This window comes from Ptychodera flava, assembly GCF_041260155.1.
Source record: "Ptychodera flava strain L36383 chromosome 23 unlocalized genomic scaffold, AS_Pfla_20210202 Scaffold_23__1_contigs__length_28996876_pilon, whole genome shotgun sequence".
Taxonomy (NCBI): Eukaryota; Metazoa; Hemichordata; class Enteropneusta; family Ptychoderidae; genus Ptychodera; species Ptychodera flava.
Genome location: NW_027248277.1, coordinates 17,480,767 through 17,508,174, shown reverse-complemented (window position 1 = coordinate 17,508,174; position 27,408 = coordinate 17,480,767). Strand labels below are relative to the sequence as shown.

Here is a 27,408-nt window from a genome sequence, read left to right as displayed (position 1 = left end):
AATGCGCTTATCTTGAATGGAAAGCCATGAAAACGGATAAGTTGTCTTTTCAAAGTACAATGGCGATAGACTACTTTCAGTTCGTTACACTTCTGTCCCTATTCGCCATTCCTTAATGTAATGTCTCAAGTTGTAGCAGTAGAATGCACTCAGGGACAGATATTCGGACTTTCAAATTTTACTCTGCAATTGTTAGCAGATCGATCCACTGCGTGTGTCACTCATTTTGAAGACTGTGGAGTACATGAAGATTTCACCGTCCAGTTTTTTTTGAAAATCGAAACGTCAATTTTTGTCACATAAATGTATATTTTATTGAGCCTTTTGTAGTGAAACGTACAAGATTTGAAATAAATATCCAGATACACGAAATAAAAAGAAACGACAATAAAAACACTAAAGAAACCCCGCCAAACCCAGAAATTGTATCTTGAGTGCACCGTTGCAGTACGTAGATTCAAATATGAAATTTTATCAACAAAACTGATGGTACGTATTTCATCTTAAGTTTTTATCGTTCTTCCTAAATGGCACAAATTCACGTTGACATTTTTCTGCCTTCATTCTTTTGTTTTTAAATTACAAAATGTTGAATGCATGGCAGCCTCTGCCTCTGCGCATGATCTCTCCGATCACGTGACCATAGATTGTCTACTGGTGATCTCTCGGAGGCACCAGAATACTCTGCAGCATCCACGAATAGGGTTTGAGAACTTGTTCTTCCTACTCCGTTAGATAACCGACTCTTGCAAAGGTTGGGTCATTATTGGCTGAATTGGACAATCTTAAAATTTCTCACAGTGTTGCTTCTACAATTTTCGGACGGATATATATTTTCAGGATTGTTCCAATTCTCCAACCTTTCATGCAACATACTAACAGCATAAGAAAATAAGAAGACAAATATTTGTAAGCCGTCATTTCAAAACATTTGCGAGATCTTTGCATTGATTCGCGTTATGCAATGGCACTTTACCGCGGACACTAAAGAAGCAGTGCGCGATTCGCGTCTACGATCGTGCGATCAGAATGCGGAAAACCCGACAATCGCGTTACACCCGCGCTTTTTAAATCCTTCATCACTGTTCAAATATTAAAGCCACGAATTCTTTGCCAGCTCTGATCGGATATTTGATGTTACAGCCAGCCTATGGACCGTCAGCAATAGCTCTGCACGACAGGGCCGTGTGTTACGGGCGTTATACGTGCTGCATTCATCGCCATAAGCTTTCCCCACACAAGTAAAACATTACCGTTCACACTAATCCAAACTTCCTACAAATATCCGAAGCGAAACAAACATTTTTATTTACACAAACAATCGGATAAGAATGAAGGATCACATATTCGAAACAAATCAAACACAATCTTGACACAAAAACATTTGGATAGTTAGGTGGGGAGCCTCTTCACATATTTTACAAAGTGACCCCAGGGAAATGACTAGATGTTTCTCTCTATACATCCAGCTATTCTTTAAAACCTAGTCCTTTCCAATTTGTAGAGACTGTAAGTTGTCATCCTCATTGTTGTCTTACAATCATGCAAAATTATGCATCTTTATTGGATTGCATAAAGGTGCATAATGTTAATGAGCCATTAAACCCTTTTATACGAGTGCATAAAAGATGCATACAGGCACCACCACTGACTTCATGTTTACGCACCTTTATGCACTGCATAAAGGACAGGAGCTGACCAACTTTATGCAAATTTATGCAATTGCATAAAAAGTTAAATATTGGATTTCATCCTGTGATAGATTTAGATTGGGTCAGTGGTTAATCATGGCACTGTCTGAAGCAGGAGTTAAACGCATTAATGTTACTGTGGATGAAAACAATCCCGAACCAGGGGCGCTGGATTTAATGAAGACACTCAGACCTGAATGGATGGCCAAGACTATACAATTCAAGGTGACTAAATTTTAATTTTGCTGCGTTTCCTCTTTCAAGCAGACACGAAAAGCCAACTTCAAATCGATATCGCGTAACGCGACTCTACTTCGGCAGAGGCATTATTAATTTACTAAGATGTAACTACCGTAGATGAAAACGACAATTCTCCGCTCTGTGTTAAATTTATGTCCGCGCTGTCTTAAATTCATCTCCGCGCTGTGTAAAAAGCTCCGCGCCGTGTTAAATTTGTGTCCGCGCTTAGCTGCAATAATTGTAGCATTGGTTGTTGGTGGGGATTGGCTTCTGTCGTGCGGCTCGTGCCTTGCCCCTTGGTTGGGGCAAGGCGCGAGCCGCACGACAGAAGCATTGGTTGTTGGTGGGGATTGGGCTTCTGTCGTGCGGCTCGTGCCTTGCCCCTTGGTTGGGGCAAGGCGCGAGCCGCACGACAGAAGCCCAATCCCCACCAACAACCAAGGCTACAATTATTGCAGCTAGTCCGCGCTGTGTAGAAATCTCCGCGCTGTCTTATATTTGTCTCCGCGGTGTGTTAAATCTATCTCCGCACTGTGTAAACTTGCTGATTTAATTCAGTATTTTTGTCCACAATATTTTGTTTTGCAATGGACACACTAGAATTACAACCATTATATGAGTACATTGTATTGTTATTGTACACAATTATATTTTTATTCAGCATTGAGCTCCTTTGTACACAATATGAATGAAGTTCATATATGTACTTATTGTGTTCACAAGCTAAAACAATGGAGCTACCTTTTGGTAGCTCATTCTAATACTGGCCATTCAAATTACGGTGGTCAGGGTCATCGCCACAGCACACAAACCCGAGTGATGACTCTGGGCTTGACACAAACGCGATTGATATTTAACTAGTCAACTGTAAACTGGACCCAGGTCAACTTGACCCCGTACGTAAGTCAACTGACCCCAAAGATATTTTGCTAAAGCCCCCAGGCCCTGATCGATTTCACTCAAAACGTTTATTTTGGAGGTTATGATTTACTACTTGCAGTGACATTCTGGGACGTAATGAACGCAAATCAAAAACCGACCCCTGGGAACTCTTTGACTTTCATCGTACAGGTGATCAAGATTAAATACATGTACATATCAAAAATTTGTGAAACCTCTGAAATTAATTGATTTTTGTATGAAAGAAGGTCAGAATAGGTGTGCCTTTCAGACAGCATTGGCAAAATAAGTATAACACACAGATCATCCTATAAATAATCATCAAATGTTACTTTTACAAGATAACAAAATATTTAACAAAGTTACGCCGTACAGCTCTTGCTTGTCAGAGTACACTTGTCAATACTGTTTCAAACAACTGAGGCATATTCAAGTTTAGTTCTGACACAGTCCTCTACCCACGTGGTTCTGATGAACGTTGTGTAAACCATGAGCAATGCATCCACAAGCCACTATGGCCAAAAGGCACCCCCTTTGGTACAGTAACAGCGTTCCAACTTTTTGCCAATCTTTTCCCGAATTTTTTTTTTAGCATGCCCAGTAGTTTTCAATCATCAGTGATAATAGAAACAACATGAGTTGAAAAAATTAAATTGTGTCTAGTGTCACCCCTAGATCGAGTGGGGTGCGGGATTGCTGGATACTGATAGCTGAATAGCCCCGTAAATAGCTAGGTAGCTAATAGCTATGTTAGCAATAAGAATAGCTTATATTTAGCTGCTTGTGGCTATTTAAGCTATTATTAATTTCCACAGGACACTTTTAGCTGCTAATAAACGTAGTAGGTAGCTATTCAGCTAAAAATAATGATTGTAGGGCTGGCTATATAGCTATTCAAGCTATTAGCCGTTTTTAGCCGCTAATAGCCACTATTAGCTGGCTACCAGCTAAGAACTCCCGCGGTCCGAATGGGCTGGCTGTTGAGCTATTCAAGCTATTAGCCGTTTTTAGCCGCTTTTGGCTGTAATTAGCCAGTTATTAACTGGCTACTAGCTAACAACCTCCCGAGGTCGGAATGGCTGGCTATTGAGCTATTCAAGCTATTAGCTGTTATTAGCCAGCTATTAGCTGGCTACCAGCTAATCATTGGACACGTCTTAAAGGCCTGACAACTACTTACAAAGGAAGTTACGGGCGTGACTTTCACTTAGGTGTAGAAAGAATTAGACATCACATGAATATACTGAATAAATATTGTAGAACCAAGAACGTAGTATTGAGTTCTGTATGGAAATATTTTCTTTCATGCAAGTATAAGTTTCTACTAACCACAGCACATGGCATTTTTTCTGCATTGAGAGCTAAAGAATCACAAATTGTGCGTATTGAGGATTTCATTCAATGGCATGAAAAATTTTGTTGCAAAATGATCAGGCGAATCTTGCGATTTGTAGAACCATAGACCCTCGAGAAATGGTAGAACCAGAAAATATATTAAGTCACATGGCTGGTTGACCGGTAGAGGAGTTATGGTCGATTAGTCTTTGTTTGAAAAGGTTTCATGTGATTGCTTGTGTCTGAAAAAGTTTCATGTGATTACATGGTAACGACATTCAGCAGAGGCTTTCTTAAAGACGCACTTTTCAATCCCAGGTTCTCGCATTAGTGGAGTTCTCCTCCCAGTCAAACACTTGGCCAGTACGATGTTTGATTTCTATAACATTAATTACACAAACTGATCTCAACCTTTTGTCACCTTTTGCTAATCCTGCAAACAGAGTTTATACAAGCGTTTGATTGACGGTCGGTTCAAATCGCCAACGGTCATTGATTCCCCATCACAAACGCTCGAATTTCCTAAAAAATTGTCTTCCGGTCGCGTTAGACTTTGAATATAACCACAGAGTTCGATCGGCAGCAGCTTCGCGCTGACCGCTTGGCAGTCTGTCTGCGTTTTTGCGGCCGGGGAAAACTAAAAAGTGGCATTTTCTGGAGCGTGTGCCCGCGTGTTGCCTGTTTGATGTCCACTTACACAGTGAACGCCGCCACAGCTTGGCGTCCTTTTAAAGGGAGGCTCCGCCTTTAAATACCTTTTTGCATTGTCTTTTGTTCAAAGACTTATTAAATATGCATGTCAGTTTGCAGCTGAACACAAAAGTTGTTTGCAGAAGACTTCCCACAACTGACAAGTACTTACATAGGAAGTTACACAAGCGTTTGGACGATCAGCTGTAGTTTTCGCTTGGCCTCTGTATTAAATAGAAATGCTCTCTGCTACCTCCATGGTAGAACCAAGAAAATAATATCAAATGTCAGGTTACATTAGAAATACCTAATTGCATTGTGCATTTCTTGTCGAGCGGGGCTCTACGGAGGCAATGGTGAACATGGTAATTATTTTGTTTATTGTCTTTAAGTTTTAAGCGAAGGGTAAAATCACGCCAAAAGATCACACTGTACATGAGAATTGGTAATGTTTATGCCCACTTTACAGGTTTTAATAGATACTAATCCCGGAGACAAACATGAATGACTGATTACACAGGTTCTAAATCAGACAAAGAGCTGCGACGAGTAAGTTCATGTGGAAAAGCAGAGCGCAGTTGCGAGATCACTTAGATCGGCAGTGGGAATAATTGGTGTAAATAAGAAGATATCGACAAACAGGTGCTGCATTGCAATAGTATTCGCACTGTAAGACATTGCGAGATTTCTCGAGTTTAAAAGTTTAAAAGTTCGTAAGCAAATGTTGGAAATGTAATTAAAAAGTCAGAAAATACACATACGCATCATGGGCCAGTGGATAGAGCAGTGGACTTACGATCACAGGATGGTGAGTTCGAGCCCCGGCATGGCCATGGTGTTGTGTCCTTGAGCAAGGCACTTTATTCCTCATCTCTGCTCCTCCCCACCCAGGAGTGATGGGTACCTGGTAGGACAGTGGTTGTAATGTGTGTGTTTAGCTCTGCTGCGCTTATTGGCTGCACATGTGAGCTGTAGTTTGCTCCCAGGGAGTTGAGTGGTATCATATTAGGTCCAGTGACCAGGGGTAATAATAATTGTAAAGCGCCTTGAGCACATGTACTTGTGGATATGTGCGCTATATAAAAACCCAATATTATTATTATTATTATTATGTCACCTCATTCGGCGGGTTGATGATGAGCGTATAAGTTCCAGGCAAGGCAATAGTTAATACGGGAAAAAATGACTGTGTTTTTGCATGAATAAGATTGATAAGAAAATAGCTGATAGCCAGCTAATAGCCAACTAGCATTGGCTAATAGCGGCTAAAAACGGCTATTGGCTTGAATAGCTGAATAGCCAAGGATTTTGGTATCAAATAAATAGCTGCTCAACAACCCCGAAGCACTATTAAGTTACCACCATGAGGTCCCAAACATAATAGCTGAATAGCCGCTAATTATCCCTTGAGTCGTTGCTGTAAACCCTCTTAGCTGCATAGCTGCTAAATATGTCAAAGCTGGCTATTTTGGCTATCCATCATCCCACACCTTTATGCCTAGATCACTATAACTACAGTCCCTCAGAGGGCCTATGCTACAACTATAATCTGTCTCCAAATTGAGTGCATCAAAGTTATAAGGCCTTTCAATAGGCAATCTTTTCAAAGGAGGGCTGAGTACTACAACTTGGCATAATTAAGGCGCATCTTCCATTTGTCACACCATGTGGACAAGTGGATATCCTCCTGTAACATTGAACAGTCACTCACACTATCTATTATCTTAAAGGCATTCGTTGGCGCCAGATTATCTCATCAGAAAATTTACCAACAAGATTATAATGTCTATGGAAAACAAAAGGCTATCACACCTCAATAATCTTCTTTCAGACCAGAACAATGGCAATCCCAGGGATCGCCAGACATGCCTTTAAACAGCTTCAGATCGTCTGCAACCTTAAAGGCGGAGCCTCCCTTTAAAACGACGCGAAGTTATGGCGGCGTTCACTGTGTAGTGGACACCAAACAGGCAACACGCGGGCACACGCTCCAGAAAATGCCACTTTTTAGTTTCCCCGGCCGCAAAAACACAGACAGACTGCCAAGCGGTCAGCGCGAAGCTGCTGGCGATCGAACTCTGTGGTTATCAAAGTCTAACGCGACTGGAAGACAACTTCTCTAGGAAATTCAAGTGTTTATGGTGGCGAATCAACGACCGTTGGTGATTTGAACCGACCGTCAATCAAACGCTTGTATAAACTCTGTTTGCAGGATTAGCAAAATGTGACAAAGGTTGAGATCAGTTTGTGTAATCAATGTTGTAGAAATCAAACATCGTACTGGCCAAGTGTTTGACTGGGAGGAGAACTCCACTAATGCGAGAACCTGGGATTGGAAAGTGCGGCTTGCCAAATAGGTCATTTAATGAATGTAACACAGTGATCCTAGTTGTGACACCTGCGGAACCCCTGACTTCCCTGAACCAGGGTTTGATCTACACCCTTTAACATTAACTACCTTCGATCTATCAGTTCGTTAGCTAACAAACCAGTCAAGGAGGGCGTCTTGTATTCCATACTTACTAAGTGTGTTAACTAAATATTTATGATTTACTTCGTCAAATGCCTTAGAAAAATCTGTATATTTGATATCCAACTGTTTTGCCTCATTAACAGCAATACGAGCTTCATTAAGCAAGACAGATAGATCAAAGGATCGCCCCGACGAAAAACCATTCTTTACATGGTTATATACTCGCCTTGGTATCATTTTCTCACACATTTTTGAAATAAGAGGGACACTTGGCGATAATTTCTTACGTTTGTTTTGGTACCCTTTTTGTGTATAGGTACTAGGTACAACCAAAGCTTTCTTCAGCTTTCGGGAAAACTCCCTCGTGGATTGACCGATTATATATGAAAGTTAGTGGAATGGAAAAGTGAATCAGCACATTTTTAAACTATCGCTGGCAAATTATCGTCATCCATTGCTTTATGTTTATTCAGGACTTAAAGTTCTAACTTAGCCTCTGACACAGAATAGTGAACCTAAGCAATGGATCATATATTGGGTTTCTAATTCAGGATTGGTATTAATGACATCATTTGTAAAAACAGATTCAAAAAGGTATTGAAAATATCGGCCTCTGAGCTTCCTCGTCACAAGGCTTATAGTACAAGGTATACGCGACTTTGTCTCTTTCATACAGGCTGTAGCAAAAGAGAAAAATCGCTTGGGTTGTTCTCGAGATCTCCTGCACCAGAAGCAACATAGTCATTGTATTTTATAGTTCACAGTTGGATTCATAGTGTGACATTCGTTTGGCTCCAAGAAAGAAATTTACTCAAATAGCCACACCTCCACCTCTTATTTCTCCGGGGTCTATCACGCCTGAACCATAGGAATTCATCAAGCAGTTCATGGTCTCGTATAAAAGGTATGAACGGGCTTCACTGTCATACACAGTGTCAGGATGGAGTTCGAAGAAAAATTACATGTAAAATCAATTAAATTACTAAAACTGTGGAAGCTCTTGTGTGACTGTAGCATGACAACAGCTGACTCTTGGTCTGTACATATATCATAAGGAAGAAACAGAATGACCCTCAACACAAGTGGCTACTAATCAAAAATGATTCGAAGAGATAAACTTTTAATAGGAGGTACACTTGTTCGGGGTTAAGGTGGAGTTGACCTGAGGTCTAGTTGACTAGGGTCCAGTCGGTTTTGGAGTCCAGTTATCTTAACCGATCGATACGCCAAAGCTTTCCCTTAGCCTTATGTCAATATCCTCATTACTCTGCATTCACAAAAAGAGTGAGGGCGTTGGAGGATTTCAGGGGGATTCGAAAATTTGGGGTAGTCACGAAAAATAAAAATAATGTATGAATCTTGTATATGAAAAAATTAACAAGTAGGCCTAGTATCAGGGCAGAAGCTGCAACTGTTGATAGTTGTTTCAATATCTGAATGCATATTTGTCAAATACAGTTTCTTGCTGTCTCCCTAAAGCATGCTGAAACACGCAATATTCATGTTTGCACAGGTAGTGTTGAACATCGTCGAGCAGAATTGCCTATATCATATTTATATTTTCTTTGTTTGCATTCCTAATAAATATGCTATATCATAATTAGGGGATTTGAAAAAAATTGATCCGGAGGGACTTGAAAATTTTAGAGCATTTAGGGGACCTGAAAAAGAAGATATTTCAATCGCGATTCCTCCAGCCCTCCCTTCAGCGTTATTTGTGAGCGTAGCCTTATCCTTGCCACGGTTTTCCTACATACATGAACAGCAGGAGCCTTCATCGTTGGTATAAAGGACTTGACAATCGACGCCAATTAATAAAGGCAGCATAGATTAATTTTTTATAATTATGTTATTCACAAGGTAATACTGCCGATGTTTTAATTTGTAATTGACTTGAGTTTAGCTATCCATGCTGTAATAGTTACGTCATAGACCCAAAATATTTATTCTGCTGGGATTATTTCAGGGAACAAAACGTGCTGGGATTACTTCAGGGAACAAGACAATGATAACCCCAATCAAGATGTCGATACCTTTATATCATGACATGTCAATAAACCTTGTTAAACAAAAGATTTAACAGGCCAGCCACGCTTGGCGTAATCGTCCAACATCTATGATACACATTCGCATGCAGGTATATTATCCTGGTGTGACTGTCGAATTTTGAATCAAGAATCATCTAATACGATATCAATTTTTTATTTTACATTTCAGGTGTTTACGGGTGGCATTTCGAATAAGTTGTTCGGTTGTTATTTGCCTGAAAACACACGTGACATGGTTTTAATTCGCGTTTACGGAAACAAATCAAAATCGATGGTGGACAGAGCAAAAGAAATAGAAACCTTTCAGGTCTTATTCAAAGCCAAGTGTGGTCCTGAACTTCACTGTTGTTTCAATAATGGGATTTGTTATCAGTATGTCCCTGGTGAGACAATAGATTTAGACATGGTTAAGTCGGAGAAAATATATCCGTGAGTATTCGAAAATGTTCTGCATCAGTGTTTCAAATTGGTATCATTGGGTGGGTAATTCAACAATGCTCAATGTTTTGCTCTTTTCACTTTCCAAAAAAACCTATGATTACAAAATTAAACAATTTAAATAGATAGTATCAATAACTCAACAGTTTAACTATCACGACGATCAACATATCCCTAATCAACAGTAAAAGTGTCCCATGATTTTAGGTGCATTTTTGAGTTTTGAATTGGCATTCTCTGTCAAAGCACAATCCCATACACTTCAAGATTAGCTTTTATATGAAAAAAGCTGTAGCAATTGAGACATTGCTTAGTTAAAAATTAACACTTATTAGACACTCATGTGCTGATATTTGAAGAAATTGTACATTAGCAAATATATCAGAAGAGTAAATTTTATTGAATGAGCAAATGCATCATGTTAATTTTGGTAAGCCTGTTACGCTAGTTTTGCAATTGAGCGGTCTGAAGGTCACAGGAAGCAAATCTTAGATGCAGAATGAAGGTCAACAGTGATTGAAGCCTTGTGACGAACAGACCAACGATGAATGCATGAAGGTATTTATATGAAGTCTTGGTGTATTTCCCAGGTTAATTGCCAATAAAATGGCAAAACTGCACACACTTAAACCGGAAAATGGTAAGCAGATTTTAAATGCTGGATTATTCCCAACTATGAAAAAATACTATCAGATGATTCCAAGGGAATTTGAAAATAAAGAGGTGAACAGAAGGTATAATCCATGATTTGTACTATTCACGATATCCTTCGGTAATTCTATAGACTTCTATTTCGGAGAATTAGGAATGACAGATATTTCAACAGAAGATAAAAATATCAGCAGTCTGAGAGAGGAAGAGAAAAAATTGCAGAGAAGACCCAAGTGATGGGAGAGAATGATGAAACAGAACAGAAAGAGGCAAACAAGCGGAAAAAATCTGATACAGAAAATTTATAAACCCGCGAATGATAAATGATGATAAATCATAAATGACGAGTTATATCTTGGAATTTGCGACTTAACTTTATAGTTAGCGTTCCTCCTTATACATATGTCGGTGAATATCCTTCATTCCTCTGTTGTCGATCCCAGTTTGTGTACTTTCGCGTATTAATTTTTGTAAAAGTCCCCACAGCGACAGGCCCACAAGTGCATTTTCGCTATCCCCTGCCTGTATATCATCCCTTCACACACAGGTTTCAAGAAAATATTCCGAGCTATGACCAACTTGGAAAGGAGATTGAAGAGTTGGAGACAAAGTTGGTTCCATTGAATTCACCAATTGTGTTCTGTCATAATGATTTATCATCTGGAAATATAGTGTACGACGAACAAACTGGTAAGTGAAATAATTATCGATTTGCATAAACCTATTCAAATATCTAATATTAGTAATACATTTCGTTAGTCCATCCATCCATTCATTTAGTTAGTCATTCATTCTGTCAGTCATTCTGTCAGTCATTCTGTCATTGATTCATCCATCCATTCATTCATTTAGTCAGTCAGTCATTCAGTCAGTCATTCTGTCATTCATTCATCCATCCATTCATTCATTCAGTTAGTCAGTCAGTCAGTCATTCTGTCAGTCATTCTGTCATTCATTCATGCATCCATTCATTCATTCAGTTAGTCATTCTGTCATTCTGTCAGTCATTCTGTCAGTCATTCTATCATTCATTCATCCATCCATTCATTCATTCAGTTAGTCAGTCAGTCTGTCAGTCATTCTGTCATTCATTCATCCATCCATCCATTCATTCAGGTAGTCAGTCAGTCATTCTGTCATTCATTCATCCATCCATTCATTCATTCAGTTAGTCAGTCAGTCAGTCATTCTGTCAGTCATTCTGTCATTCATTCATCCATCCATTCATTCATTCAGTTAGTCATTCTGTCATTCTGTCAGTCATTCTGTCAGTCATTCTATCATTCATTCATCCATCCATTCATTCATTCAGTTAGTCAGTCAGTCTGTCAGTCATTCTGTCATTCATTCATCCATCCATTCATTCATTCAGTTAGTCAGTCATTCAGTCAGTCATTCTGTCATTCATCCATCCATCCATCCATTCATTCAGTTAGTCAGTCATTCAGTCAGTCATTCTGTCATTCATCCATCCATCCATCCATTCATTCAGTTAGTCAGTCATTCAGTCAGTCATTCTGTCATTCATTCATCCATCCATTCATTCATTTAGTCAGTCAGTCAGTCATTCAGTCAGTCATTCTGTCATTCATTCATTCATCCATTCATTCATTTAGTCAGTCAGTCATTCTGTCAGTCATTCATTCATTTAGTCAGTCAGTCATTCTGTCAGTCATTCTGTCATTCATCCATCCATCCATTCATTCATTCATTCAGTTAGTCAGTCATTCAGTCAGTCATTCTGTCAGTCATTCTGTCATTCATTCATTCATCCATCCATCCATTCATTTAGTCAGTCAGTCATTCTGTCAGTCATTCTGTCATTCATTCATCCATCCATTCATTCATTCAGTTAGTCAGTCAGTCAGTCAGTCATTCTGTCATTGATTCATCCATCCATTCATTCATTCATTCATTCATTCATTCATTCAGTTAGTCAGTCATTCAGTCAGTCATTCTGTCATTGATTCATCCATCCATTCATTCATTCATTCATTCAGTTAGTAAGTCAGTCAGTCAGTCAGTCAGTCATTCTGTCATTGATTCATCCATCCATTCATTCATTCATTCATTCATTCAGTTAGTCAGTCATTCAGTCAGTCATTCTGTCATTGATTCATCCATCCATTCATTCATTCATTCATTCAGTTAGTCAGTCATTCTGTCAGTCATTCTGTCATTCATCCATCCATCATTCATTCATTCATTAAGAGTACTGTTTATTCTTGATGTACGAAGATGCTATGTATTTTTTTTCAGCCAGTATTCCCATAAGTCCTCAAATTTCTATGGTGTGGTTTAAAACAATAAAGCAGTCAACAGTTAAACGGGAAGTTCACCAAGTTCAGGGGGTATTGCCCCGCATTGTCCATTCACAGCAACACAGTAGTGAACAGCAACACAGAATCGGACAGTGTACAGTTTATTATAAGTGATTTATCGTTTATGCAAGGATACTAAGTACTAACAAAAGTTATGTAAATACGCACAGCCTGGTTTGCACGTGGGTGAGTGGACAATACCATACCCATGGGAAGATGTCCCTTCCATATCAGGTGATGCAAGCTCCAAGCTTGGGGCTATTTTCCCATGATTCAAATTACATGGGCAATTTCCTGTACTATTTTTATCAGTTTTTGTAAAAAATCGCGCGAGTTATAAATAGCGAAAATAGGTTTTCCGGGGTAAGCAACCATAAAGCTAGCACATATGTTAAAATCATCCTTGGTGAACTTCCCCTTTAAAAAAGTTACTCAGTCAACAGTTAAGAAATCACAGATTAGCAAGTCATTTGTGAAACGCACTAAACCATTCTTCGAACTTTCCTAAATAAAACTTTCATCCATTCCCTTACCAAATCAAGAATAAAAATCAGGGTCACCTAGCTAAGTTTTTCTCAAGAGAAACAAATTACCTAACATTAAGCGCTCTTTGAAAGTCAAAATGGCCGCTATCTCTTTGTAAACTATATATGAAAAAAATGAAATTTGAAAAACTATGACAAGATTTTTCTTACTCCATGAGCGTTAAAATGAGTCCCAACAAGCAGTAGGCCAGGAAAGAATCATAAATATTTGAGAGTTTTAATAGCTGTCCCCAAGGTACATTTCTCATCTAATCTAGTGTCTGCCGTACTTAAATGTTTGTTTGTATGATAATCAAGAACTCGGCCCATAGAAAACACCTTTGGCATCGTATTTATGCTTTTCTAATTAATAGACACGTTTGACGTGACATTATTCAGATGAATATCACAAAATTAATTTGAAATCATAAAAAGATTCCAACCACTCCAACATTCAAAATTATCAAAACAAGAGAAAATAAGAAATCTGATTTGTAGCAGACTAACAGATACTAACAATGAATTGCCATTGTATAAAGCACCGAAAACTACGAAAGGAAACTTCTTACGAAAGTTACGCTGAATACCAGCAAATCACTCAAATGTACTTACTTAAAATATTTGTATTTCAGAAGATATTGCGTTCATCGATTTTGATGAAACGTTTTTCAACTACCAGGGTTTTGACATTGGTAACCATTTCTGTGAGTTTGCTGGTAAGATTCAAAAAAATTAGATTTCATTTACCTTCATTCATTCGGTTTTCTTTGACAATGTAAAGAGACGTTCTTAGATTTACGTTCCATTCCTTGACCACATCTCATGAACACCTTTAAACCCCCTTTTTAACAATTATCAGCCTGTTCTTACAGGACGCAAAATTTTTAAGAGATTTTTCTTGCAGTATTTGTGTAGTATTTGTGTAATTTCATTTGTCGATATACTCCTACAGTCGCATAGCTATTCACCGACGAATTTTGTGTTTATCATAACTTCACACAACATCGAGCAAATTTGCTCTGATGTTATGATATTGTGTGTGAGCTATACTTGCTATACCCAATATTTCAATATGTCATTTTACTCTCGTATTATTTTATGACAGAAGCGCTTAAATTTACCAATAGAGATTCATTCTCGTTGGTAAAAATGTACATACCGAAAACATGGTCCGTGGTACATATAGCATCATTTGGCTGTTTCTTTCCAGGAGTTCATGTGATGGACTTCGACAACTACCCACAGAAGGAATTTCAACTCAAATGGTTGAAAACGTACCTTAGCGATTGGTATACACTCTCTGGAGTCAACAAAGATGTCACAGACGAGGACGTGGAAAAGCTATACGTCGTTGTCAATAAATTTGCCTTGGTAGGTGGGCAGAGTTCAGTACAATATTTCGGTGGCAATTTTGCACTTCTTTTCATAATTTATGTAAGCTTATAGACGAGTAGTCTTCTTGTATATCAATGGTGTGATACTTAAGTACCAACATGCGAATGTCACGTCATGATGGGACTAGTGCCAGATATCGGTAACCTTTGGTCTTCCAGATCAAATTTCATGCCAAAACAATGCATCTGGAAATTGAAAAGTTAAAGACACTGTTCGCGATCCCTGGGATCGCCTTTGTTCTTGTCTGTAAGAGGATACTGGAGGTGTGATAGCCTTTTGTGTTCCATTGAAAGTGTAATCTGCTTGGTAAATTTTCTGATGAGACAATCTGGTGCCAACACAAGCCTTTCAACTGGCCATAACCCCTCTGTCCTTTAGATCACACCACGGAACAAGTTCATATGCAAGCTTACTTCATTGCTGACTGATGTTAGACGGGGGTTAAACGTGTTTTTTTCGATAGTTGACGGGCCCTACATACATACATACATACATACATACATACATACATACATACATACATACATACATACATACATACATGCATGCATGCATGCATGCATGCATGCATACATGCATACATACTACATACATACATACATACATACATACACATACATACATACATACATACATACATACATACATACATACATACATACATACATACATACATACAGACAGACAGACAGACAGACAGACAGACAGACAGACAGACAGACAGACAGACAGACAGACAGTCAGGCAGGCAGGCAGGCAGGCAGGCAGGCACGCACACACACACACACACACACACACACACACACAAACACAAACACGCACGCACGTATGTACCTACGTACTTGTTGTAGTTTATTGCAAACTTAAGGAGGTATTTCTGGTTTCTCGGTAATATTACTCAGAAAATATGGGTACTAAAAGCAGACAGTCACTAAACAAACAGCCACAATACTATACATATACGATCTAGCGCTCCAGTTTAAAAGAATGTTCAAGAATGATTGTGTAAGTTTTGCTGGTAAATATTGTCGTATCATACGGTTACTTGGACAGAACAAGGTTTTTATATCACTATCTTAATATTAAGCATTACGACAGTTTACTGCAGTGAGTAAAGATTGATATTTGCGTATTTATGGACAACATTGTGGATTGTTCACTTTGTAAACTGACCATATGTTGAAATTGAATTTGCTTGACCAATACTTGATCTCCACAGACATTTGGGCTTCATAGGGCTTTCAACAGGACTGTACCTATATTATTTAGTTTTATGATTCAGAGGTGTTAATTTATTTGAATAACACTTTGGATATGAAGTTACGCAGCTTATACATGTATATTGATATTTCTTATTAACGTTGAGCAAATTGTAGGTCAGTGTTTCAAAATGTTTAAGCTGCGATCGTTGTCTTTTTTCAACATTGATAAAGTCGTAGAAACAATATCACAGATAATATATGTCATTTAACAATTTGTGTGACGTATTCATTTATTTTACACATTTCATTTATTCTGATTTTATTTGGTTTTATTTCTTAGGCTTCTGATTTTTATGGCGTACTTTGGGGTTTGAAACAGACAGTGCATTCCACCATTGACTTTGATTATCTCGGGTAAGTTACTGTAATGTGTGCCACTACTTGCCACTACTTGAAATGTTGATATACACAAAAGCAACATGTTTACTCTGTTTTCTTGTCAGTTTATAAGTTAAATGTGCGCCACTTCACAAATAGGAATTATTTCCTTTTTTTAACAACTTTTTGAATGTCACACAATCTTACCTTCGATTCATCATATACTGTTGTAAAGTGGATTGTGAATTATTTCACAGATTAATTGCTGGGCTTTCCAATTCCATTTTGGAATACAGAAAGCAGTTGATTTAACATTGATTTAAGTTGATTGAAGCAGTTGATTTAAGTTGCTACAGGGAGGGTGAGTTATCTGAACACGAATTTGTCTTTTGAGTATTGCCAATGATAGGAATCATGTCGAATATGATTGAAATATCGTCAGGAAACGTCACATTTTCATTTACATTAGATAAGTCTTCGCAAATCAACTATGAAACTGCGGGATCTTTTAAATATTATATGTCGCTTCCTAATTTTATTCTAGCCGGTATGTTTTCCAGAATTAAACAATGGAGTTAAAGTCAACGAGAGGATCTGTAATAGCAAGCAGTATACTTTTACTTTACAATCTTAAGCTCGTAAGTTCTTTAAATGTGATACATCTTCAAGATTCTTATAATTTCTTTTATCTCAATAGGTTTTCAATCCAAAAGTTTGGCGAATACTTCCGCAGGAAGCAGGAGTTTTTAGCATTGCAGATGCCAAGTGACTTAAACCTATAACAAATCGCAGCCCTCGATTCGGCCAACCTTGGTGAAAATAAGAAAGAAACAAAGATCTGTTATCAATTTTAAAGGGCATTATTGCACTAGTATCGATGAAAGATGAAGTTTTCAAAGGAAACGAGACAAACCTCCCATGTATTCCAGACCACTATGATTGACAATACGAAAGGTATAAGTGCAAATGAAAGGCCTATCCGTACATCTGTACATCTTTTCGCATGACGAGCGACCATAAGTTTGATTAGAAAGAAGTGTAACTTCATGTAAATCACCAGATTTCCTGGCTTTACCTTTTTCTCCCGTTTTCAAAATTTCAATAAATTTTAACTCCACTTTGGCAGGGCACAATTTTATAGTATTACCACGTAATGTTATTTAAATGCTATTGTTACGACAGAAAAAGGCGGCGAAGTCTGCAATTTTCTGTAAAATAAATTAAAAAAATAATTATACTAAGTCTAAGTACAAATTAAAGAATTACAGCAGCCTTAATGAGGTCTGAACCGTGCAGTGTTCACATAGAAAGATCTAGCGTTAGGGCTTGAAAGAATATTGACGTGAAATCCGAAAAAAGTCTTGTGAAAATCTGTGCCGTCCCGTATTTATAATGCAAAGAAACTATCCAGAAATCGCTAGAAAATCATACACTTTCCATTGATATGCTAATAACGGTTCTAAAATATCTTCATTTGTAGTAACCATGACCTTCTTAGAACGTTCTAGACTATGGTCATTGGAGAGAATGACCTACATAACACACTGTAACAAACGACAATTTTGTTTGGCATTAAAGTTCTTACATTTTGAATTCGAGTAATTTCAATTTTGTCCATGTTCTCCCACCCCAACTGTTTTAGAATGAGATAGATAATGCAAAACAGAATTGTCGGTTTTTTACAAATAGTCGTTTCATATGAGGTATTAAATTTCATGTAGTATCAAGGTTTGGATCAAAATCAATTTTATCATTAATTCCAAAGTTGACGTTTTCTACTCCAAATATGTACCCCTTCAAGTAAACTATTGCTACCTTTACTAAGAAATTTGCATGCCACCTTTGATAAGAATCTTTTGTTCGAAAACAGTGTCTTATGTAAGTGCAACGTCACCTTAAGGACAAAGCTCTACACTTCTGTAGAGAAAATTAGTTTCCTTTTTCGTACTTTTTTCGGGATACATAACATCAGATACATATTGTTATTGGGTGAGCTTTTATGTCAACATTTGTTACTTGGGCGCAGGTAAGTCAAAATTTCTGTTTTAGAGAGGGGGTTACCCATATTCATCATGGGTGGCTGGGGTGACTCAAAATTTCGGGGTTTCTAGTGTATTTCCTCCGATCCCCAGGCCGTAAATAATGACGGCTCCCTAAACAGCTGTGTACGCCTGAGTCAGAATGATCTGGACCAGTATACACGGCTGATATCTCTGCCAAATTTAAAAACAAGATGAAGGGCAAAGTGAAAAACCCAGGCCTAGTTGGGCCTAGTCGGGCCCTCTAGGCTGGCGATCTAAAATTTAAAGTAAGTCCCTATGACACGCTTATCGAGAAGTGAAAATATGAATGATCGTTAGGCTGGTACATGATCGTCTTTATTTTATCTCTGATATTTGTAAATTATGGATCGATTCCTGTACCTTTGATTTTGTCTTTCTCTACCAACACAGAAAACATTTTTGTTATGCTCTAAGAAAAATTTTCCTACTCGTGAAATAAGAATTATATGGACTGATTTAGACCAAAATAAAGTGAAATAAATAAATAAACGCAGACACGTTTTGATGGTATAAATCAGCATGTGTCACAGGCAACAAAGTTAGACAGCACGCCCCAAATAAGTCTGACAAATGATTTATACGAGGGAAGGGAGTGGGCAGAATGAAAGATTATCAAAACTTTATTTTGTTTCTGACATTAGGTTGGCACGTGGAGGGTAACAGGTAATTGTAATTCTGGTAATTGTAACTGGGGTAATTCTTTAGCGTTGTACAGCAAACACGTTGGAATTCCCGCAGAGACCATAGGCGGCCCAGACCACTTTTAATAAGCTTGTTATTGAGTTTTCTCAGTTTTCTCTATCAGTTCCTCTCCTTTTCTTCATGCTGAGACTGATCAAAGTAAATAAAATCATAGAGGGACTGTGATAAAATAAATGACTATTATATTACCTAACCTAGCCCCTTGACTCTTATTTATTTTACACCCCATTACAAGGACGTTTATCTCTCATATACACATCTTGTGATTAATTAGTCAAAACAACTAATTATGCTAATCCGTGGACTTATCAGGGATTTTATGAGTTGGTCCACATCTCGACAGATAGGAAAGGTTACTAAAACAGGAAGGTAAGAACACCGTCCCTCCACCCACGGAGGGACGGTGGTAAGAAGCTCTCCTGAAATGTGTCCAGAAATTACCCAATTGCGGCCAGTCATGACCATTAATCCAAAATTTACTGCAGCCAATGTATTTCGATGGCCGAGGAGAGTCAGCTACTCTTATTCAAACGTGTAAATGGTCGCGAACGGTGCAAACCCTGCCAGTGCCTTACGTGCAGTTCATGACATGAGGACATCCGTAAAGCAGGACGTCGGAAGGTAAAACCTCTGACCTTTACGATCTTTATATGTGGGCAAACTTGTAAACATATTTCCCAGAGACGAGTCTTATTTTGACTGGGGTAAGAGCATAGGGGTCGTACGAATGTCCGTTCCCGGGGTAGGGGCAGGGCAGGGTGTCTTGGGCTCAGCGTAGGTTTCTTCTTGCTATGGTTCATTTTATATTGATATGCAGTGTTCTCCGCCAGGCCATTTTAGCGTAGCGGTCCCGCTACGCTTTCGCCTCTCCCCGCTACGCTTTGATTCTCCCCACTACGCTTTAAAATATTCCCGCCATCCTTTAGTCCTTTTTTCTCTCTAACACAATTTAGACCAAGTACACATAACCTTAACATAGAAACAGGTAGACATCGTTAAATGGGAGCAGAAAAACGTCTCTGCCCATGTTGCAAGAGTAACAAAATAGAAGATGAAATACACTTTTTACTCTTATGCCCATTATATAACAAAGAAAGAATACAAATTCTGCGTTTAAAAGACAAGAAATAAAGTTTAACTGAAACATTTATTGAAATAATGACAAACAATGACACAGCTGTTTCTTTGGCAAAATTTATTTATTGTTGTTTTGAAAAGAAAAAAAATTATATTATTTCTAAGTGAATTTGGAAGTTTTTCTCTTCTTTCTGACTTGTTGAACTTGAAGTTGAATATCTTTATTGTATGTGCTAATATGCTAGAGTGGCATACAGTTCAATAAAGATCAATTCTATTCAATTCTATTCACTATGCGTAGCTGTTGCATGCATTGTCTACACATTAGCGCTCACTGCAACTTTCAACCTGGTGAAAGAGTGGAAGGTGTGAAGTATGGTATGCATCAGATAAGTTGTCCGGAAGTGTTGAGAGGAACGTTAAAACAGTAGAAGAATCGGCTGGGTTGTTCACAAATTTTCATTCCAGAACGACTGTTACGACCAACAAAGACCTTATACATCCATAAGCTTATGTATACATCGCGGACAAGTGTTCACAGAGGTAGGCGGTGTAGCAATAGCGGGGCCTTTGATCACAACGCAGTTGTACTGATGTACAAGTTATGGCTCTTGTATAGGGCAGATCTACTGATTTTAAGAACAACTTTAAAAGATGCATGCACACAAACAGTGTGAACTTGAATCATGAAATTTGGCACGTGGCATGCGGCATGTGGCCCGTGGCGCTTGAATTGGGCTTACTCGGTAACTCATTGTACACAGGGCACGCTGAAAGAAATTATACTCATCATCGATGTCACTCTGTTTACAAAAAAATACATTGGCTGATGAAATCACTGTTTCTGTCTTACTCCTTATATCGCTGATGGAAGTACTCAGCATCAAATAAACGAGTGAATATTTGAATTTGCCCCATTACAGTTAAATGACTTATGGTTATGACTTATGCAGAAAAGATAGGGTAACAGGTATAGGAGGTGGGCTTCTTGCATTTGTGAAGTCACAAATTCTGTTCAAACGCAGGAAAGATCTTGAGTCCAATTCAGTAGAGATGATTGTTCTCGAACTTGAAATGAAAAGTGCACGCCCACTGATTGTAGTTGGAGTATACAGGCCACCCGCTTCATCTTTTTCAGTAGACATCGAAATTGAATCAGTTATTGAAACTCTTTATCTTGAAGATAAAGAAATTGTCGTCTTGGGAGATTTCAATTTTAACTTATTATCTCAGAATGGTAACAATCACTATATTTTTAAGTGTATGGATTCAATGAATTTTACACAGCTTGTCTCGGTTCCCACCAGACCAGTGTCGGGGACTCTCCTTGAACACGAGTATGTCAGTTGCCCACAGAATTTTTCATCTGTCTGTGTTGCTGAAGTTGGCCTATCTGATCATTATCCTGTTTTTGTTGTACGACGTTTGAATGCATGCTCTGATACCACTGGTTCCCATATTACGATTAAGTCAAGACAATTTCGTAATTTTATTCCCGAGCACTTTGTTGGGGATCTGGAATCTACCTCATGGCCAGATGTCCAAATGTCTGATGATGTGGATACCACTTTCAATAATTGGACTAACTCCTTCAGTCGTATTTGTAATGCGCATGCACCGATTATCACGAGACGTGTGAGTAGGATTAGGCAACCACCGTGGTTCTCTCCTGAAATTCTGGATCTTATTCGTGTCAGAGATTTCAATCTTGTGAAAGCCACTCGGTCCAAAAACCCCAACGACTGGCTTGTGTATCGTTCGTTACGGAACAGGGTTGTCCATGCAATTACCTCTGCTAAGCGACGTCATTATCGTAGTGTCTTCATAAACAACCCTAATAACGCTTCTGTTCTTTGGCGTTCTGTTAATGATATTTTGTCCCGTGGTAACAGTCAGTCTCTCAGCTCAACTTTCTACCATGAAGGTAAGAGGCTGAAAAACCACGGGGATATCGCCAAGGCTTTCAATATTCATTTTACTAGCATCATTGATAAGTTTCGTCAGCATTTTGACAACACTCGTGATCTCAGTATAACCAAAGCTTGGGTTAACTCGTGCCATGGTAACTCTTCACCAAGCTTCCAAATTCCTCCTGTCACTGTTGACTTTGTGAAAAAGCATCTTTCTTTGCTCGATGAAAAGAAGTCTCCTGGTAATGATGAGCTCTCCTCAAAATTTCTGAAGATTGGTGCGTCGTGTATTGCTGATTGTGTTACCAGTATTTTTAATATGTCAATAACAAATGGGGTCTTCCCTACTTGTTATAATGTGCCCGTGTTGTTCCCATTCACAAGGGTGGTTCGAAAAGTGATGTAAACAACTATAGCCAATTTCGATTTTGTCCTTCCTCTCTAAAATCCTGGTTTGATTGTTGAGTCCCAATCTGGCTTCAGAGAACATCACTCATGTCACACTGCTCTGATTAAACTGACGGATCATCTATTTTCGAACATTGATTCTGGTCTCTTCAATGGTTTATTATTTTTGGATCTACGTAAGGCCTTTGATCTGGTTGACCATGATATTCTCATAGATAAACTTGCTATTTATGGTGTTTCCGGGTCATCCCTCCGTTGGTTTCGCTCGTACCTGACAGACAGAACTCAGCTTGTTCAGTATCTTGGATGTGAGTCTGAGGTCTTGCCAATTGTTAGTGGCGTCCCTCAAGGGTCCATTCTCTTTTTGATTTCATCAACGACTTTCCCCTTTGCCTTAACACGGGTGAGTTAGATATGTTCGCTGACGACCAGACTTTGTGTGTTTCAGGTAATAGCGTCGATGAAATTACTTCTCGTATGAACGATAATGTTGTCCCAATCTCATCGTGGGTTTCTAATAATGCTATGGTTGTCAACATAGAGAAAACTAAAAGTATGGTTATTGCTTCTTGCCCTAAAATTAGACATGTTACTAACGCTGAGGCCTCTATTTGTGTCACAATACAAGAAACAAATATCTCCAATGTCTCTTCTCACATCCTTTTAGGCGTTTCAATTGATTCAACTTTAAGTTGGGAGTTCACGTTGATAACCTGTGTAAGAAACTTTCTACCAGAATTGGTATCCTTCGCAAACTACGTCCATTTGCCAATACGAGTACTTTTTTGGTTGTGTACAATGCACTTTTCCTTTCTTTAATTGATTATTGTCGCACTGTTTGGGGCAATACTTCGAAGTCGAATCTTCACCGTATTTACAAACTCCAGAAGAGGGCTGGAAGAGTAATTTTAGGGGTTGACATTAGTGTTCCCTCACGAACTATATTTCTAACTTTGCACTGGTTGCCGATTGACCTTCGTATTATCTATTTCACCGCATTATTGACATTCAAATCATTGGCCTTGCACCCTCTTATTTGAGTGTCGTTTTTTATCGAATTTCATCAAACACCCGTAATGCCAGTCATGGAAATTTGTGTGTTCCAAAATTTAAGACTACCACAGGTCAAAAGTCTTTCTCTTTTCGTGCTGCAAGTACTTGGAATACAATTCCCCCTGCGATTAGAAATACCTCAACTTTAGCCACTTTCAAAGTAAGTTGCGAGATTATCTTATGACGAAGTTTACAAATGAGGGTTCAGCTTTAGATTAATTTATTTCTTTTTGTTGCAATGAAGATGTTACTCATCCTTATTTTGAACACTTACTGTATTTACATGTACATTGTATTTGCTATTTATACGCATGTACTTTTTTTCGAGCTCACAGAGGGCTCTGATGTAAATTACAATTTTTTTTGTAACTCAGATTACCCTCTTTAAATAAAGTCTAATAATAATAATAATAATAATAATAATGATAAATATTTTTCAGGTTCAAGTAAACTTTTGAAACACTTTCATGTTCTTAATTTTAGTTTGCTGCATACATACACACCACAGACACATATACATATATACATGTATGTTAATGCATATCTATCTACCAACCTACATATGGTACATACCTGCATGCACACATATACATGCATACATACCATCACGTAAATACAGTTCTACCTACCTACCTACATACCTCCCAACATATACACACACACTTACACACACACACACACACACATACATACATACATACATACAGTGTATGTCTACCTATCTACATACATACATATATCATACAGTGCATGCCGACCTATCTACATACATACATACATACATACATACATACATACATACATACATACATACATACATACATACATACATACATACATACATACATACATACATACATACATACATACATACATACATACATACATACATACATACATACATACATACATACATACATACATGCATACATGCATGCATGCATGCATGCATGCATGCATGCATGCATGCATGCATGTATGTATGTATGTATGTATGTATGTATGTATGTATGTATGTATGTATGTAATAGATAGGTCGGCATGCACTGTATGTATATATGTATGTATGTAGATATGCATGCATGCATGCAATACATGTATGTATGTATGTATGTCTCGGACGTAACAAAGACGACCTTTAGTTACCTGTACACTTCAGTTTATTTTGCTCACACTATTGTTTGAGTAACTGAAAAACATTTTACATATATTTTGCATCTGGTATATCGATTAACTCATCATGTGATTTATAAATACTTTATAAAAATATGCAGATCACATTCTCAGGTTGTCAGGAACAATTGTAAGCACATTATACAAAGGTTGCCTTCTTGACATATCAAAATCCACGATATTCAACAACTTTTCAGAAGTAGACCCTAAGAGTAAAGTTGTTACAGAAACGAAAATACTGAAAAATGGCACAAATTAAAATTGTAGTGGAGTTTATACGAATATGGCCTTCTATTTCCTGCCACACGTCTCACAACGATGTATTTTATTGCTGATCAAACATTAAGATTCAATGTTAGCTTGTAAAGCTGAAGCACTTAGTAGGCAAACAAATAAAACTTTACAATATTTTACAACAATCTGCAAAAATACACATTGTCACCTTTCCCTATTTTACTAGTCAAGGGCAACCTTGCCATTCGGAATGTTAGATGATACAAATTCTGAAAAGATTAAATACAATGTATTAGATTGCTATAGCTGTGATTCTGCCAGTACAACCTTTTTCAGTTAAACTTTCGTCCAATGCTTCTTCCATCACTTTTTTAACACCCCTGAGTCCCTCGATGACTTTGGTTGCCCGTAGAAAATAGCCCTGTATTCGTTCAGGGGTCCATCCTTCAGGAGCGATTTCTTTGAAGTCTCGTAAATTGTTCAATTTGACAGCTAATTTGACTAATTTCGCTTCGCGACTTATGTGTGGTGCTGTTCTATTTGTAGTCATTTGCGCTCCATCTTGGGGAAAGACTTGTCATCTGTGACCTCTGCCACGACTTGTCTTACATCTTTACTGAAATGTTATTAGATTTCTTCAAGATGTGTATATGAGAGATAAACGTCCTTGTAATGGGGTGTAAAATAAATAAAGAGTCAAGAGGCTAGGTGAGGTTATTTAATAGTCATTTATTTTATCACAGTCGCTCTGTGATTTTATTTACTCCGATCAGTCTCAGCATCAACAAAAGGAGAGGAACTAATAGAGAAAACTGAAAAACTCAATAACAAGCTTATTTATAGTGTCTGGACCGCCTATGGTCTCTGCGGGAATTTCCAACGTGTTCGCTGTACAACGCTAAAGAATTACTCTCCGCGTGCCAACCTAATGTCAGAAACATAATAAGTTTTGATAATCTTTCATTCTTCCTAGTAGTACTCCCTTCTCTCGTATAAATCATTTGTCTGACTGATTTTTGGGAGTGCTGTCTAACTTTGTTGCCGGTGAAACAACGTGTCTGCATTTATTTATTTATTTCACTTTATTTCGGACTAAATCAGTCCATATAATTCTTATTTCACGAGTAGGAAAAATTTTCTTAGAGCATTACAAAAATATGTTTTCTGTGTTGGTAGAGAAAGACAAAATCAAAGGTACAGGGAATCGATCCACAATTTACAAATATCAGAGATGAAATAAAGACGATCATGTACCAGCCTAACGATCATTCATATTTTCACTTCTCGATACGCGTGTCATACGGACTTACTTTAAATTTTAGATCGCCAGCCTAGAGGGCCCGACTAGGCCCGACTAGGCCTTGGTTTTACACTTTGCCCTTCATCTTGTTTTTAAATTTTCGCTGAGATATCAGCCGTGTATACTGGTCCAGGTCATTCTGACTCAGGCGTACACAGCTGTTTAGGGAGCCGTCATTATTTACGGCCTGGGGATCGGAGGAAATACACTAGAAACTCCGAAATTTTGAGTCACCCCAGCCACCCATGATGAATATGGGTAACCCCCTGTCCAACACAGAAATTTTGGCTTACCTGCACCCAAGTAACAAAATCTTGACATAAAAGCTCACCCAATAACAATATATATCCGATGTTATGTATCCCGAAAAAGTACGAAAAAGAGAAACTTTAATTTTCTCTACAGAAGTGTAGAGCTTTGTCCTTAAGGTTGCGTTGCAGTTACGTAAGGGGCCGTCGATAATAAAAGCTGACGCACAAGAAACGTAATTCCTTCGTTTTACTTGAAACCCCCTCCCTCCCCCCTCAAAACGAAAGTTCTTATGCGAAATCAATTTCGTATTATGATGCCGTGTCTGACAAACCCACACGCACCTCTCCGATCCGCACGCCCATGAAAAATACCGGAAGGGCACGTGTATTTCGCACGTATGAAAATGTTTCACATACATGTTTCACATTGAAAAACCATATAAGTTTTTATTTCACCTTCATGTCTTTTCGTTGTCTTTTCTGTCTCCGTATTGTGTGGTCATTCTGTTCTCGATGAACGCGAAGGTAGTTTTGCGTTCTCGCTGCAAAGTCGCACTTCGAAAACAATAGAAAATCCTTTTGCGATTTTGACACACACGAAACGAAAAGAGCTTTTACCCCTCCCCCCTAAACGCAAGAATTACGTTTGTCGTGCGTCAGCTTTTATTATTGACGGCCCCTAAGACACTGTTTTCGAACAAATGTTTCTTATCGAAGGTGGCATGCAAATTTCTTAGTAAAGGTAGCGAGAGTTTACTTGAAGGGGTACATATTTGGGGTAGAAAACGTCAACTTTGGACTTAATGATAATATTGATTTTGATCCAAACCTTGATACTACATGAAATTTAATACCTCATATGAAACGACTATTTGTAGAAAAACCGAAAATTCTGTTTTGCATTATCTATCTCATTCTAAAACAGTAGGGGTTGGAAGAACATGAACAAAA

General features: G+C 38.2%; 1 protein-coding gene across 2 annotated transcripts; it reads left to right on the top strand.

The window, feature by feature from the left end:
• Positions 1-1,758: 1,758 nt before the first annotated feature.
• On the top strand, positions 1,759-17,575 carry LOC139123523 (ethanolamine kinase 1-like). 2 transcript variants are annotated; one of them, XM_070689695.1, is made up of 8 exons: positions 1,759-1,916; positions 9,547-9,806; positions 10,406-10,549; positions 11,014-11,156; positions 13,947-14,027; positions 14,522-14,682; positions 16,249-16,322; positions 16,984-17,575. In XM_070689695.1, the coding sequence occupies exons 1-8, from the start codon at positions 1,788-1,790 to the stop codon at positions 17,066-17,068; spliced, it is 1,077 nt and encodes a 358-aa protein (XP_070545796.1). In that variant the 5' UTR covers positions 1,759-1,787; the 3' UTR covers positions 17,069-17,575. The 2 variants fall into 2 exon arrangements, with proteins under 2 accessions (XP_070545796.1, XP_070545795.1); XM_070689694.1 differs by having other exon boundaries at positions 13,944-14,027; positions 16,984-17,570.
• The last annotated feature ends 9,833 nt before the right edge of the window (positions 17,576-27,408 follow it).